This window comes from Oncorhynchus keta, chromosome 4 (assembly GCF_023373465.1).
Source record: "Oncorhynchus keta strain PuntledgeMale-10-30-2019 chromosome 4, Oket_V2, whole genome shotgun sequence".
Classification (NCBI taxonomy): domain Eukaryota; kingdom Metazoa; phylum Chordata; class Actinopteri; order Salmoniformes; family Salmonidae; genus Oncorhynchus; species Oncorhynchus keta.
The window spans coordinates 30,263,007-30,277,696 of NC_068424.1; the positions used below are offsets into that span (position 1 = coordinate 30,263,007).

General features: G+C 44.4%; 1 protein-coding gene across 1 annotated transcript in view; it reads left to right on the forward strand.

Annotated features, from left to right (window-relative positions):
• The window catches only part of LOC118373309 (arf-GAP with SH3 domain, ANK repeat and PH domain-containing protein 1), a 70,131-nt gene that overhangs the window by 14,163 nt on the left and 41,278 nt on the right, over window positions 1–14,690 (forward strand). Inside the window, 2 exon segments of the mRNA XM_052505466.1 lie at window positions 12,048–12,120; window positions 13,003–13,148. Of these exon segments, the coding sequence (XP_052361426.1) occupies window positions 12,048–12,120; window positions 13,003–13,148 (219 nt within the window).

Genomic DNA, 14,690 nt, shown 5'->3' on the forward strand with positions numbered 1-14,690 from the left:
GTGTTTTGCATGCATAAATGTGATAATGCGGGGTGTTGAAAGGTGCCAAAGCAAACAACCAAAAGGCCACAAGAAAATCTATAGAGGTGTCTGCATGGAGAGAGCCTCTCCAATGAATGGGGAAGAGGTGCATTTATCCTGGGACACACCCGAGCCCAGGTGTGTCCCATTTCTCTGACGACCCTCCCGGCTCCGCCCACCGACATCCTATTAAGGAAAACAAGAGCAAAGAGAAAGGATTCGGCAGACAGAGTGGGAGGGTCGTCACACATTATGCGGTAGAGGGGAGGCCATGTCTGAAGCTGTGAGGACATACCGAGGACATAATCATCAAACTGTTTGATATAGCCTATTGCTCAAGTGTGTGTCTATCACCGTGGCCAGTGGGAATGGATACACCTGTGGTTCTTTCACCCGACGGACTCCCATAATCTGTGAAACTTGATACACGTCCACAGAAAACTCCAAGGAATGCTGTAAAGCGCAGGAATGTAGGCTGCAACTCTGGTACAGGGCTCAAGGCCATGTGGTGTGAAATGGAATGCAACCACTCAGGGACTAGAAATAATGCGCTACTTCTGATTGGGCGTTTTATCGAAGCGGAGTGAGCGGCTCGTCCCCTTGGCTGTCACAGCCAGATACCTTTGGATCTACTGCATTGTGGGGTTGAGGGCCGGAAGCTGAGTTTGTAGAGATATCCACCGATCACTGATAAGAGGGATAATAGTGATAACCATGGTTACTTTGAGTTGAATGGTTTGTTTGTGTTACTGGAGGATTTTGGGGTTCAGCTTACTGCGCTCATACTCTCAGGCCTCATTTCTGAACTACACCACATTAGTGAGAGAGATTCTTGGAGCCTTTTGTGACAGTCGGAGTGTTTTCAGATGATTTCCCTCCTGGCTGACGGTGTTCTAAATAATTCAAATTTGCTTGATGGTTGATAACAACAGAAGGTGTTTGTATTGCATCTAAAATATTTATTTTTGAATTAAATAGACGGAGAAGGAATTCAGCTAAGAGGTCTTGTACTCTTTAAAATGTAAACATTTGCTCAAAAGGAATTTCCTCTTAATCTTTGCTTTAAAGGTAACCTCAAGCAACCCTCAAGTTAACCTGCTCTCTATTGTATTCAGGTGAGCGCTAAGCAAGCATATCCCTGGGGTGGCAGGGTAGCCTAGTGGTTAGAGTGTTGGACTAGTAACTGGAAGGTTGCAAGTTCAAACCCCTGAGTTGACACGGTACACATTTGTCGTTCTGCCCTGTTAACCCACGGTTCCTAGGCCATCATTGAAAATAATAACAAGACTTGCCTAGCTAGTTAAAGGTCAAATAAATATCCCATATCTAGTGAAAGGAGGATTTAATCATGGAATTGGTGACTGTCATAATTGAGGTTGGTGGGGACAGTTGAGTTTATGACAAAAACCTTTGTTTCTCTGGGGTCCCGGCAGGCAACTCAGCCTCATGCGAATAGCTTTGTGGTGAATGTTTGCCCTGAAAATCCCTCTGCTCCCCCCTTGTGTTTCTATTCTCACTCTTCTAAATGGAGCTACTTTTGGAGATGTGGCTGACGCTGTCATGTTTTAATCATCACTGAGGTACCTCCAGTCCCCAGTCTCAGTTTGTTCCATTCATATGAATAATGATGTAATGGAACTATATAGGGCGGCTTACTGTTCCTCATTTATGAATTATGACTGACTCCAACATGAGATTGATAAAGTTATGCTTGTTTGAGCCCATGTGGGCAGTGGTGTATGGTGTGATAAAATACGCTCACAAGAGAAGGATGTAGAGATGTAGGAAGTCACCAGTGTGGTAACACACGATGGCTTGTGTACTCCACTTCTCCAGTCCTGACAAGCAGTCAGTCTCCTCTCAACACCGGAAGCTGCCTCACAGTCCTCCTCCATTGCCTGTTCAGACCAACCACAGCCAAGCCAGCTGAGCAGCCAGCCTCTACTCAACATATGTTCCCTTCCCTGCCCTGCCTCCCTCTCTGGCCAACACCAACAGCTGAGTTAGGGCTAGGACACTCTCCCTAGGCCCTGTGACACTCTCTGGCATCAATGATTGGTTCGTCTTCCTAAGTCCCTACAAGTGAAGTACCCTTGTTCCATATGTTAGCCTACTGTATAGAAGAGGTTCTTGCACCACCAATGTCCCTCAAAGTTTACAGTGTTAGGGCCATTGCCTTGCTCTTTAATTAGCTAATTCTATTTTCACTCAACGTCTGGGGTGTGTTATGCTGAGCATTTGGTTCTCTTCAGTTCTCCACCCAAAAGCTGCCCTAAATTGTTCTTTGTGACATAGTCTGACCTTTGGAAATGTTAAATCCTCTTATTTAAATCTTCCTGACTGGGAGCGTTCAGGCTTCCCCCAGCTCCAGGCCAGAGAAAGGGATGTTCACTTGTGTCCTGCCAATGGAAAACTGTTCTCCGCCTTTCCTGTTAGAATCCCGCCCCATTTTCGGACAAAATGCAATGGGGAAGACAACGTTCAGTTCTAGAGGCATATGCTCTTGTCAAAGTCAAACCACTCTTTGGCGTCTTAATTATTGACTTACTGAAGTTTGCTCGAGCCACGCTGGTTTGACCTCCACTCAACACTTACGCGCTCGCCGCGAGGCATGATGACACATTTCCCCCGTGTCATCAGTTTTGTACTTGGCTCACCTTCAAGATGTATCGGTCTTTCGATTTTCTGTGTCCTGTGCTTGTGTGATCACATTTGAGTGCATAGAGGTGAAGTTCTAAAATGAAAGTCTCAAAGTAAGGGGAGGTTAAAGGGAAGTTTCACTCAAAAACTACATTTTTATTGTCCACTGTCCATTTTGCATCATGAGGATGTGGCCGGTGACACTTTGCTTCTTGAAAGTCCAATATCTTGAAAACTTGACCGCTGACATGCAAAACATTTTGGGACGGTAAAAAACAGAAACACCATATTTACATGTATTCAGACCCTTTGCTGTGAGACTCGAAATTGAGCTCAGGTGCATCCTGTTTCCATTGATCATCCTTGAGATGTTTCTACTTGATTGGAGTCCACTAGTGGTAAATTCAATTGATTGGACATTATTTGGAAAGGCACACACCTGTCTATATAAGGTCCGACAGTTGACAGTGCATGTCAGAGCAAAAACCAAGCCATGAGGTCGAAGGAATTGTCTGTAGACAAGATTATGTCAAGGCACAGATCTGGGGAAGGGTACCAAAACATTTCTGCAGCATTGAAGGTCTCCAAGGACACAGTGGCCTCCATCATTCTTAAATGGAAGAAGTTTGGAACCCCCAAGACTCTTCCTAGAGCTGGCCACCCGGCTAAACTGAGCAATCGGGGGAGAAAGGCCTTGGTCGGGGAGGTGACCAAGAACTTGATGGTCACTCTGACAGAGCTTCAGAGTTCCTCTGTGGCGATGGGAGAACCTTCCAGAAGGGCAACCATCTCTGCAGCACTCCACCAATCAGGCCTTTATGGTAGTGGCCAGACGGAAGCCACTACTCAGTAAAAGGCAGAGTGGCCAGACGGAAGCCACTCATCAGTAATAGGCACATGACAGCCCACTTGGAGTTAGCCAAAAGGCACTCAAAGGACTCTCAGACCATGAGAAACAAGATTCTTTAGTCTGGCGAAAACCAAAATTGAACTCTTTGGCCTGAATGCCAAGTGTCACATCTGGAGGAAACCTGGCACCATCCCTACGGTGAAGCATGGTGGTGGCAGCATCATGCTGTGGGAATGTTTTTCAGCATCAGGGACTGGGAGACAAGTCAGAGGGAAAAATACAATTTTATACATTTTTGAAAAAGGCTGTAACATAACTAAATATGAAAATGTCAAGGTGTCTGAATACTTTCCAACTGCACTTTTTCCACATTTTGTTATGTTACAGACTTGTTCTAAAATGGATTCAATCGTTTTTTCCCCCTTTTGACTAGTCTCACAGTCCCTGCTGCTGAAAAGTATGTGTATCACACAATTCCCCATGACGTGTATCACATTTACATTATTATTCAGACCCTTTCAGAGGGGTTGGGTTAAATGCGGAAGACACATTTCAGTTGAATGCATTCAGTTGTACAACTGACTAGGTATCCCTCTTTCCCTTTCCTTTCCCTTTACTCAGTACTTTGATGAGGAAAAAATGTATGTAATCTATTTTAGAATAAGGCTGTAAAGTAACAAAATGTGGAAAAAGTCAAGAGGCCTGAATACTTTCCAAGTGCACTGTATAAGAACGACACCAAGAGACAACAAAAATACTATTTATCCACGATTCATATATACAGTTGAAGTCAGAAGTTTACATACACCTTAGCCAAATACATTTAAACTCAGTTTTTCATTTAATCCTAGTATAAATTCCCTGTCTTAGGTTAGTTAGGATCACTACTTTATTTTAAGAATGTGAAAGTCAGAATAATAGTAGATAGAATTCTTTTTTTCAGCTTTTATTTCTTTCATCATATTCCCAGTGGGTCAGAAGTTTACATACACTCAATTAGTATTTGGTAGCGTTGCCTTTAAATTGTTTCACTTGGGTCAAATGTCGTTTCGGGTAGCCTTCCACAAGCTTCCAACAATAAGTTAGGTGAATTTTGGCCCATTCTTCCTGACAGAGCTGGTGTAACCGAGTCAGGTTTGTAGGCCTCCTTGCTCGCACATGCTTTTTCCGTTCTGCTCACAAATTTTCTATAGGATTGAGGTCAGGGCTTTGTGATGGCCACTCCAATACCTTGACTTTGTTGTCCTTAAGCCATTTTTGCCACAACTTTGGCAGTATGCTTGGGGTCATTGTCCATTTGGAAGAGCCATTTGCGACCAAGCTTGAGATGTTGCTTCAATATATCCACATAATTTTCTGTCGTTCTATTTTGTGAAGTGCACCAGTCCCTCCTGCAGGAAAGCATCCCTACAACACGATGCTGCCATCCCCGTGCTTCACGGTTGGGATGGTGTTCTTCAGCTTCAAGCCTCCCCCTTTTCATCCAAACATAACATTATGGCCAAACAGTTCTATTTTTGTTTCCTCAGACCAGAGGACATTTCTCCAAAAAGTATGTTCTTTCGCCCCATGTGCAGTTGAAACCGTAGTCTGGCTTTTTTATGGCGGTTTTGAAGCAGTGGCTTCTTCCTTGCTAATCGGCCTTTCAGGTTATGTCGATAAAGGACTCGTTTTACTGTGGATATATAGATACTTTTGTACCTGTTTCCTCCAACATCTTCACAAGGTCCTTTGCTGTTGTTCTGGGATTGATTTGCTCTTTTCGCACCAAAGTATGTTCATCTCTAGGAGACAGTACGCGACTCCTTCCTGAGTGGTATGACGGCTGCGTGGTCCCATGGTGTTTATACTTGCGTACTATTGTTTGTACAGATGAACGTTTGAAAATTGTGGAGGTCCACACATTTTTTTCTGAGGTTTTGGCAGATTTCTTTTGATTTTCCCATGATGTTAAGCAAAGAGGCACTGAGCTTGTAGGTAGGCCTTTAAATACATCCTCAGGTACACCTCCAAATGACGCAATTAGCCTATCAGAAGCATGTAAAGCCATGACATTGTTTTCTTGAATTTTCCAAGCTGTTTAAAGGCACAGTCAACATAGTGTATGTAACCTTCTGACCCACTGGAATTGTGATACTGTGAATTATCAGTTAAATAATTTGCCTGTAAACAATTGTTGGAAGAATTACTTGTGTCATGCACAAAGTAGATGTCCTAACCGACTTGCCAAAACTATAGTTTGATAATTTGTGGAGTGGTTGAAAAACGAGTTTTAATGACTCCAACCTAAGTGTTTGTAAACTTCCGACTTCAACTGTACATATTCATATTCTTATACATTAAATCTTTAGATCTTAAAAAAAAAAAGGTTAAAAGATAAATCTTTTTGCCTGAGTAATCTCTGGTGGCAGAGCATTCCACGATGGCATGGCTCTATACATAACTGAGCGACGCGTTAAATCTGTTTTTGGTTCGTGTACCGTGAAGATACCCCATAGTGGCGTGTCTGGTGTGGTATGTATGTCTGTTTGAAGTGAATGCAAATAGATTATACAAGTGTTGTGGCATGGGTAACAGGTGCACTATCTCGCTTTAATAGCTGGGTGCTCTGCCAGATATGACAATTATGACTTTAAATGAAATTCCAAGTTCGAGAACATTTGGGGTTTCATTTGAAGGTTACACAAGTGGTGTTCTTTAAAAAATAAAAAAAAGAAGTAGTCAAGTTCCCCTCAACCATGAAAGACTGTCATCCATGTTGTCGATGTTAGTTCTGTGTGTGCAGTTAAGGACACGGCGGGCTGCTTGGTTTTGAGCCAGATGCAGCTTTGCCGGGTTTTTCTTTGCAGCACCCGACCGTATTACTGGTCAGTAATCAAGATGGGATGAGATCAAAGCCTAGTATAGTTGATCTTTGTTTCCAAAACACAGAACATATTTTCATTTTTAGAACAGACATAACTCTCCCCATCTTGAACATGATAACTGACCATCCAATGTTACTCCTGGGAGTTCAGCGTCTTCAACGACCACACCCTTTACAACACGGCTCCAGTTGAGGTTTAGGTCTAGGAGAAGGCTTTGAACCGAATAAAATGCTTTTGGTTTTAGATGTATTTAAGACCTGTTTATTGTTAATTACCCATTCTGACACTGACGGTAGCTCCTTGCTAAGAGTCTCAGTGAACTCACGCTGGCTGTAGGTGCTGATGTCTGGTGTGTTCAGTCATCAGCATACATAAAGGGTTACGCTTTTTGTGAGACAATTGGCAAATCATTTGTAAAGTACAGTGTTGGGCTGCCACCTTGAAGCCAATTAGCAGATGCTCATATCCAGAGCGACTTACAGGAGCAATTAGGGTTAAGTGTCTTGCTAAAGGGCAAATTGACAGATTTTTCACCTTGTCAGCTAAGGGATTCCAACCAGCGACCTTTCGGTTACTGGCCCAACCTGCCGGCCAAGCAGTCTGTCATGACCTACTCACTGGGTCTGAGAAAGAGAACGGTACACTGGCAGATCTGATTCTCACAGCTGGCTGGCTGGCTGGCTGGCAGGCAGGCAGGCAGGCAGGCAGGCAGACAGACAGACAGACAGACAGACGGTTAGACTAGAGAAACCTCCCAGAATCTACGGAATTAAGAATGTTGAGTTGATGTGCGAGGCAGCTCAATCCCATCTCCATGGCAATTGCACTACTGTCTCTGCACGTGACTGATCGTGGACCTCTGGGAAAAGGAGGGAGTTGAGGTTAAAGGGAGACACATTTATGAACTGAGCGAGGAATACCAATTGAGAAATTTGTCATCCACAAATTTCACAGTAAATTAACAAAAAGATCCCCTGGGTGTTTTTTTTTTATTTCTCACGGAAAACATGTTTTTTTAAGTTATCAGTGAAATACCATGGTGTCATAACCAATGTTCCCTTTTTTCTGCACTGAGCAAATTTCTGGTCTGCTGAGAGCTAACTTGAATGTTGTGAAAATCTGTGCAACTTCCGGCGCAGGTTTACTGTGAACACTGAGGGTTTACCTGTTTTAAGTTACAGTTTTAACAGTGGCCAAGTAGTCTACTGTTGCTATTTGGTCATAATATAGGCCTACCAGAGTGGCCTACCATCAAAAATAATGAAGAAAATACATCCCATAACATGTTGACATGGAAATAGCTGTTCTATCATCCAACCTACAGTAGCAGACAATGTGTGTGGTGTTCAATGTAGCCTACATGCCATGAGACTTATAAAAAACAAACATACATACATACATTAACCTGTTTATTCACTTGTCCTTCAGACAAGAAGGTGACTGAAAATGTTGTCGTGTTGTTTGATGCAAGAAACCACTTTACAAAATAAAATGCATTATTATTCCCATACCATTATTATTCCCATACTCTCCACCTATTTGCTGCTTAGCTTATTCAAGCCTGTCTCAAAATACAACACTGCCCCTCTAAGACCAAAGAATATGTCTAGAAATGTACACGTTTTGTGCTCTTGTAGGAAGCAATCACTCCCACATTGGTGACTACAAATTATTTTTAACTGGGCTAATATCTTACTAACTAGCAAAGGATATGAATAAAATGTGCACACATGGCTACATGCAGCTCTCACTTTGATCTCCTCACGACCACTCATGTTGTAAACACAGTCCAGTTCAAAGTGAATGGCACATATCCATATATGGCAATGGTCTATATGCATAAATGCCTACTGAAGCTCTGATTGGTTATGCTGCACTGGTCTGTATTGAGTACGGGCTGAGTCGTGAATGTCAATGCAATAGAATCCTACTCCGATGCCTTCTGCCTACAACAACAAAAAATCCTGCATAGTTTGTATTTTCTCTGGTATGTTGCATTGAAAGTGGCTAATATTGCATCGATTCGATCACAATTCCCACAGTAAAGGGACACGTTGATAGTGTTAACTAAAGGGGAAAACTCCAGAAAGTTGGGTGAAGTTCAATCTCGTGCTTCTCTGTGCAGGCTGATATTTCTTCTGCGCAGCAGTCTCGGGGGAGCTGCACGGCCTGCTCATGTGCTCCCCTAAGAGGGAACATTGGTCATAACTAAGAGAGAGACCAGACCAGGACATGGTGGCTGCTCAGTGACAGTCAGGCCTGCTGCTTCCTGTTTCCTGTGGAAGCAGGGCTGGAGGGCAAATGCCAGGTCTGCTCTGCACTGGGAGGATAAGGCAGGAACTCCAGGAAGTGTTGAAGCTGCAGCATCTCTGCCCTTCCGTGTCCCATCACACTGTCCTTCACCTCTGACCTCTCCCTGCTGGGTCCTTGACCTCTTTGGGTTGGGTTCTTGTCCCTGCGAGGACGTACTGGCACTTTAACAGCATGCTGACTCTGACTTGTGTGAATCCACTGCAGCACAAAGTGGGCTTTCATGGTCATAGGCGTTTCACAGGGGAATCTGCACAGGAACATGTCCTTTGAGCTGCTGTAGGATCCCTTTTTAGGAAATGAGGTATAATACATCTCGATCCTCCAACTCTTGTTTTGAGTTGAGTATTCAGATCTAGATCTGCACTCATTGGCCCACACACTCACCAATCACACTAGGCTGTGTCAGAGCTTAACATTGGCCGTTGGTCGATCAGAACAAAGCATTGACTATATTGAATAGTTTGCAGGCTTTGTGAGGCATTCTTGCAAGAGTTGAGATGCATTCTTACTGGTTGCCAGGGGGTGCAGAGGACTCTGTGCCAAGTGAGATGTGTTCCATTTAACTATTTTGTCCCTTGGAGACTGAGCTGAATGCTAAAAGGCAAATCGACTTCCCTCCTACACATCTAGCGTTTCTCCTCTTTGACACTTGCTCGCATATTTTACAGCAAACCAACAAATGTGGAATGAGAATGTGCGGGTATCGGCGTGAATTTTCCTGAAAGCATCTCAAAGTGTACTGCTGTGATGAATATGTAGGCCTAGCTATTTTGAATGGCAGTAATGTCATTGATGATTGACATGGCTCATTCGTAACTGAAATCCATACGGCCGACACATACTGTGTGTCGCTTCGTCGTCAATTATAAATGGCTTCAAATGACATCCACACTGTGGTTCACTCTGTGGGAAAACTGATGCTGGTGCAATAGGACAAATGCCTCTAAAAGCCCGAATCCTGCAGTCGCAAGGACCCTGGGTACCCAACACACACATCATCCGACATCCCTGCCCCTGTAACGCCAAGTCGACGTAGCATGTTCCGTATTAATGTAAAATCATGTTAATATCAAAGCGGAATATTTAATTAGGACAAAGCAGACACAGAGAGGATTATGGGTGAACTTTGGCGGGGGTGCCAGCTGCTCCTCGCTCCCTCTCTCTCTCTCTCTCTGTGTCCCTCTCTCTAACTCTCTCTCTCCCCCTTATAACACCATTAGAGAGGCAGTCTGCCTGCTGCTGCCCGCCTTGCCTTTGTTCTCTCCGGAGAAGTCATCTCACTCTACTGCCTCACTGAATAACCATTCCTGGATTAGGGTGTCAGGGGGTCCACCATGGTGTCTCTGACCTTGTCGGTGTCCTTGGTCTGCAGTATCATGATCATTTAGTATTTCTCTAAGACGAAAAGAGACTTCGGGATAAACAGGTTGTTTGCTAGATTGTAGACAATGGAGTACTGCGAGAGCCAATGAAATGTGTTGGATGGTATAGGCTCAGATTTATGAAAGGGGTGTTGATTGTACCAACATCACTCTCTACAGGGTTTCCGTCTTCGCGCGTACACATCACACACTCATTTTATATTCTAGTCTAGATAGGACCACGCTGAAATTTAAGATTACTTACTGTAGGTGAGTATTTGTATGTAGGCAATGGTATATACACTTGAGCCAGGTCGGGCTCCTGTGTTAGAGAGAGAGAGAGAGGGAGAGAGATCAAAGCACAGTGCCCTGGGAGAGAGGGCCCCAGGACCATGCACTGCTGTAGCCGTAATTGGGGAAGAGCCACGTTAAACTGTCCGGGAGCCAACTGAGGCCGGGCTTAATTAAAATGCATGAAATTTAATGAGCTCCACCAACGTTGTAGCGTGCCTTCCCTCCGGTCCTAAAGTAGTGTATTTATGTTGGTGTTTATCTTCTCCATAAGTGAATGTGGCAATGTAATGGTTCTGTGAGTTTCCGTTTTAATGAGTGAAATATGGATCGTTTTTTACCTCAGAGAAAGAGGAAAGCATAAATATACCTTAATTTACTGTGGATCAGGGATAATTTAAAATCCACATGTACAGTATGTGAAAATGAAATCTGAAGGATAGAATACCGTAAGCTCTTTCATTGATGATCTCTGTGTGTGTGTGTGTGTGTGTGTGTGTGTGTGTGTGTGTGTGTGTGCGTGTGAAAGTACTGTTTGTGATGCTATCAAATCCTATTCAACTGAGCATTTGTTTTTGGCAGATCCAACCTCCCAGTCAGTGAATCTGTCTCTAATGGCGAATGATACAGAAACTCCTGCATCGAAAAAACACCATTCACTCAACATTCGCTCCGCACAGAGATTCTGCACATAATTCTCCTCAAGAGTTTTTGATAACAAACACATTTCCATGTAGGCGTTAGTAGTGCTGTGAGCCGAGAACAGAGTTTCAGAGTAGCTCTGCCCTCAGCGGCGATAAAAGCATGACATCAGCGGTCTCTTAATTGCACGCTCTGTGCGGTGAGAGGATCTGGAGGTCGGTATCGCAGGCTGCCTCCCGAATGGCGCCCTATTTCCCATACGGTAATAGTGCACTACTTTTGACCCGGGGCCCATAGGAGTCCGGTCAAAGTTGTGCACTATGAAGGGAATGGGGTGCCATTTGGGACGCAGCACAGGCCAGGCAGCACTGGCCAGGCAGCACTAAACACAACATGGCCGCCCGGCTGTAAACAAACATCTGCCTTTGATTCAATCACTGTGCTAGTACAGATCATAAATCAAGGAAATATGTAAATGAGTGCTAGAAACTTCATTACTCGAGGTACAGCAGAGCTTTTCAGGGGGTTTCCCCATATTTTATCAATACGTAAATCTAAGGCAGTGGATCTTGACCTCGGACAGATACTAAATGTGTGCGCTCGTGTGTATGCGTTTAGGATCTAGATTTGTACGATTTATAGATGTTTAAACCTCGACAGGATAGCAGGACTAGCAGAATAGCATGTTGTCAGGGTTTTGCTCTCCACTTGTGAAACACAGAAAAATGGAGAAGAGATGCATTGTAAGACACAGCTGCTCCACCTCGGGCAGTACTGTCCTAATGATGCTACTGAATCTAACCGTTTGGAATTCCGTTGGCCATTTTGAATGTCATATTTAGGTCAACTGGTGCTTTTTCAGCATTTGGTATGTTGTTATGCTCGTTTTTATGCAAGCACTCTAAATAGCTCATAGGGGTTCAGTGCGTTAGCCTCATACTCAGAAATTACTAACATTTACAGTGTAACAATGTTGTTGTCTTTTGGTTACAAAAGTCCAGTCTGTGATGCTACTATATAAGTCCTTAACCACCCTCTCTCTCGCTCGTTATGTGTTCACAGGCTTTGGATCAGGACAGGACTGCGCTGCAGAAGGTGAAGAAATCGGTCAAGGCGATCTACAGCTCAGGCCAAGGTGAGTTTTATCAGTTTTCTAGGCTCGTTAACCAGAGGGTTAACGGTTCCAATCCCAGAGAGGATTTTGAGGAAGGATGTGCTTGTGAAAGACCTTGAAAAGCTATTATCTATAAATAGACTGGTCTGGGTGAGTAATTATGCCCTCTTATGAATCTCAATATTACAGAGTTTCAAGCTTCTATCCACATAAAGTCAGTTCATTTGGAGGTTGTTAGGGCCTTGAATAGGGGGTTTCTGGGCCTTTTCTCACCTGACCTCTCTCTCAGGTCTCCTATCTGAGAGTGGATACAGTTCAAGCCCAGTCACTGTCCAGATGCTCGGTTTATGCCTACTACATTAATGATAAGTCCAGATGGGTGCGACTGTTTGAATGATGGGGAAAGCAGCAATGCTGGGAAAAGCAGACTTGCACACACAAGGCCCTGATGGAGCTGTACTCCTAAAACGACGGATGGGAGTCTGACCCCATTGCGTCATGCGTCAATACATTTTTCCTAATGAAATGGCAGTCTACCGATGCTCCTCTGCAACCCATTCACCTACCCCCAGTTTACATGATTCACCCATACATGTTGAGCCTGACAGTCTGACAACCTGATTGAAATGGCAAAAGCGAGTCGACGGCACGCCGAGCTGTTGCATTTGTAGGCAGGTGGCCGATGTCAACCTTTCCAATGCTCGACCACGATCACCGCTCCGTGGATGTTTCCCAAATGGCACCCTATTCCCTATGCAGTGCACTACGTTTGACCAGAGCATTATGGGCCCTGATCAAAAGTTGTGCTCTATAAAGGGAATTAGGGGATGTTTGAGCCTAGCACCACCACTCTTGTTGTTGAACCGAATGCTAACCCTGGTTTTCTCCCTCTGTCTCCACTAGACCATGTCCAGAATGAGGAGAACTATGCCCAGGCTCTGGATAAGTTTGGCAGCAACTTCATCAGCCAAGAAAACCCTGACCTGGGAACAGCTTTCGTCAAGTTCTCCACCCTGACCAAGGAGCTGTCAACCCTGCTCAAGAACCTGGTGAGATGCGTAGGACTGACGGATCAGTCGTTATTGGCCGGTGAAGTCCACAATGTTCACCACGTATTTGACAAAAAGGTGTCCTTTGAAGGAGGGCGCCTGTGTCTTTGTCCATCTTGGGGGCAGGCTTGACTTGGGCTTGTGCAACTTGTCTGTCTTCATTGGAGAGGCGTCTGCAAACAAATCGGCCCCCTCTTATCAAGTTGTTTCTTCGAAGTAAAAGACCCCCCCCCTGATTGAAGCGGCATTTTATCATCCCAATATGGCTGACTGCTGCTGGATCTAGTGCTCAGCTTGTCTGCTCTTATCGCTCTGCCATAGATTTCCCCTGACGTCTCTGTTGAAGAAATGAGTCCTGTTGGAATTCTGTGTGTGTGAGTGGTTGTTGTTGGACGAAGCTGCCGTCCCCTTGCTCTCTTCCTGTGTGTCTGGCAGTGAGATTAGACTCCCTATAAATACACTGAACCGCTGCAGACTACTGTGTGCGTGTGTGTGAGCTCTCCTGGAACCCTCTTATTAAATCAGCCACTTGTTGGCACTGCCTGGGGAGGTTGAATACATATAGCCTGGAATCGTGTTGAAAGGACAAGCAACTCTCGACATCCCTTATAGTGGTGCAAAGTCCAAAAATATATTGTTCTCTCTCTCCCTACCTCTCTCTCCCCGTCTCTCGCTTTATCACACAGACACACTTTTGTGGATGAGATATTTCGAAGACATACATTTGCCTTTTATACGTTCTCGTGTATCAACCATTTAGTGTATGTGTGTGGTCTAGGTAGGTCTAAATTCTCGCTCACCTAGAACACTGGCAAGTAAGGCCACCAACATGCATGGCCAAGCACAGATGCCCACTGATCTATTTTCAGACACAGTTGTCATTTCAGTGTTTATTCAATATATCCTTCGGTTTCCATAACTACTGCTCAAGTTGGGCTGATGGTCAGCGTGCACTGCTGTTGGTCAGAGTCTTGATGTTAGTAACTCCCTCACAGGAACCTCTCACGGAATTATACATTGTCATTGGTTATCTACAGAGTTTAAAGGTCATTGTAGCAGCCAGCAGTTGACATTGCTCTTAGTCTGGCAGACATTTCTCTCTCTCTCTCTCTATCTCGATCTCTCTCTCGATCTCTCTCTCTCTCTATGTAGTTTATGGAGTGAACTGTTCGTACGCTGGCACTAGTTTGTGGTATTTCCCACCCTTAAAAAAGGTGCCTCTCTCTGGACTCCAGTGTGAGAGGAAGGAGACCACCCCGTTGGTCTGTAAAAGTAGTGAGCAGTAGGCAGAGAGAGCGAGGCCGGCTCTAATACTGGAGCAGTGGCCATTAAGCAGGTGATTGATTTGGACATTGGGCCTTTGCAACAGAGGTACTTAAGTGGACATTAAGTGATGTTTGTTTCCATGACCGGAGCCACGGATCTCAATGGAACTTGGCCCTGGCCATCACAGACCCAAATGGAATAAATGCTCAGGAATAATTACCGGCATTAATCTATTTGGTTAGAGTAAGCAAATTACTTTGGCTGATTCCTAAATAG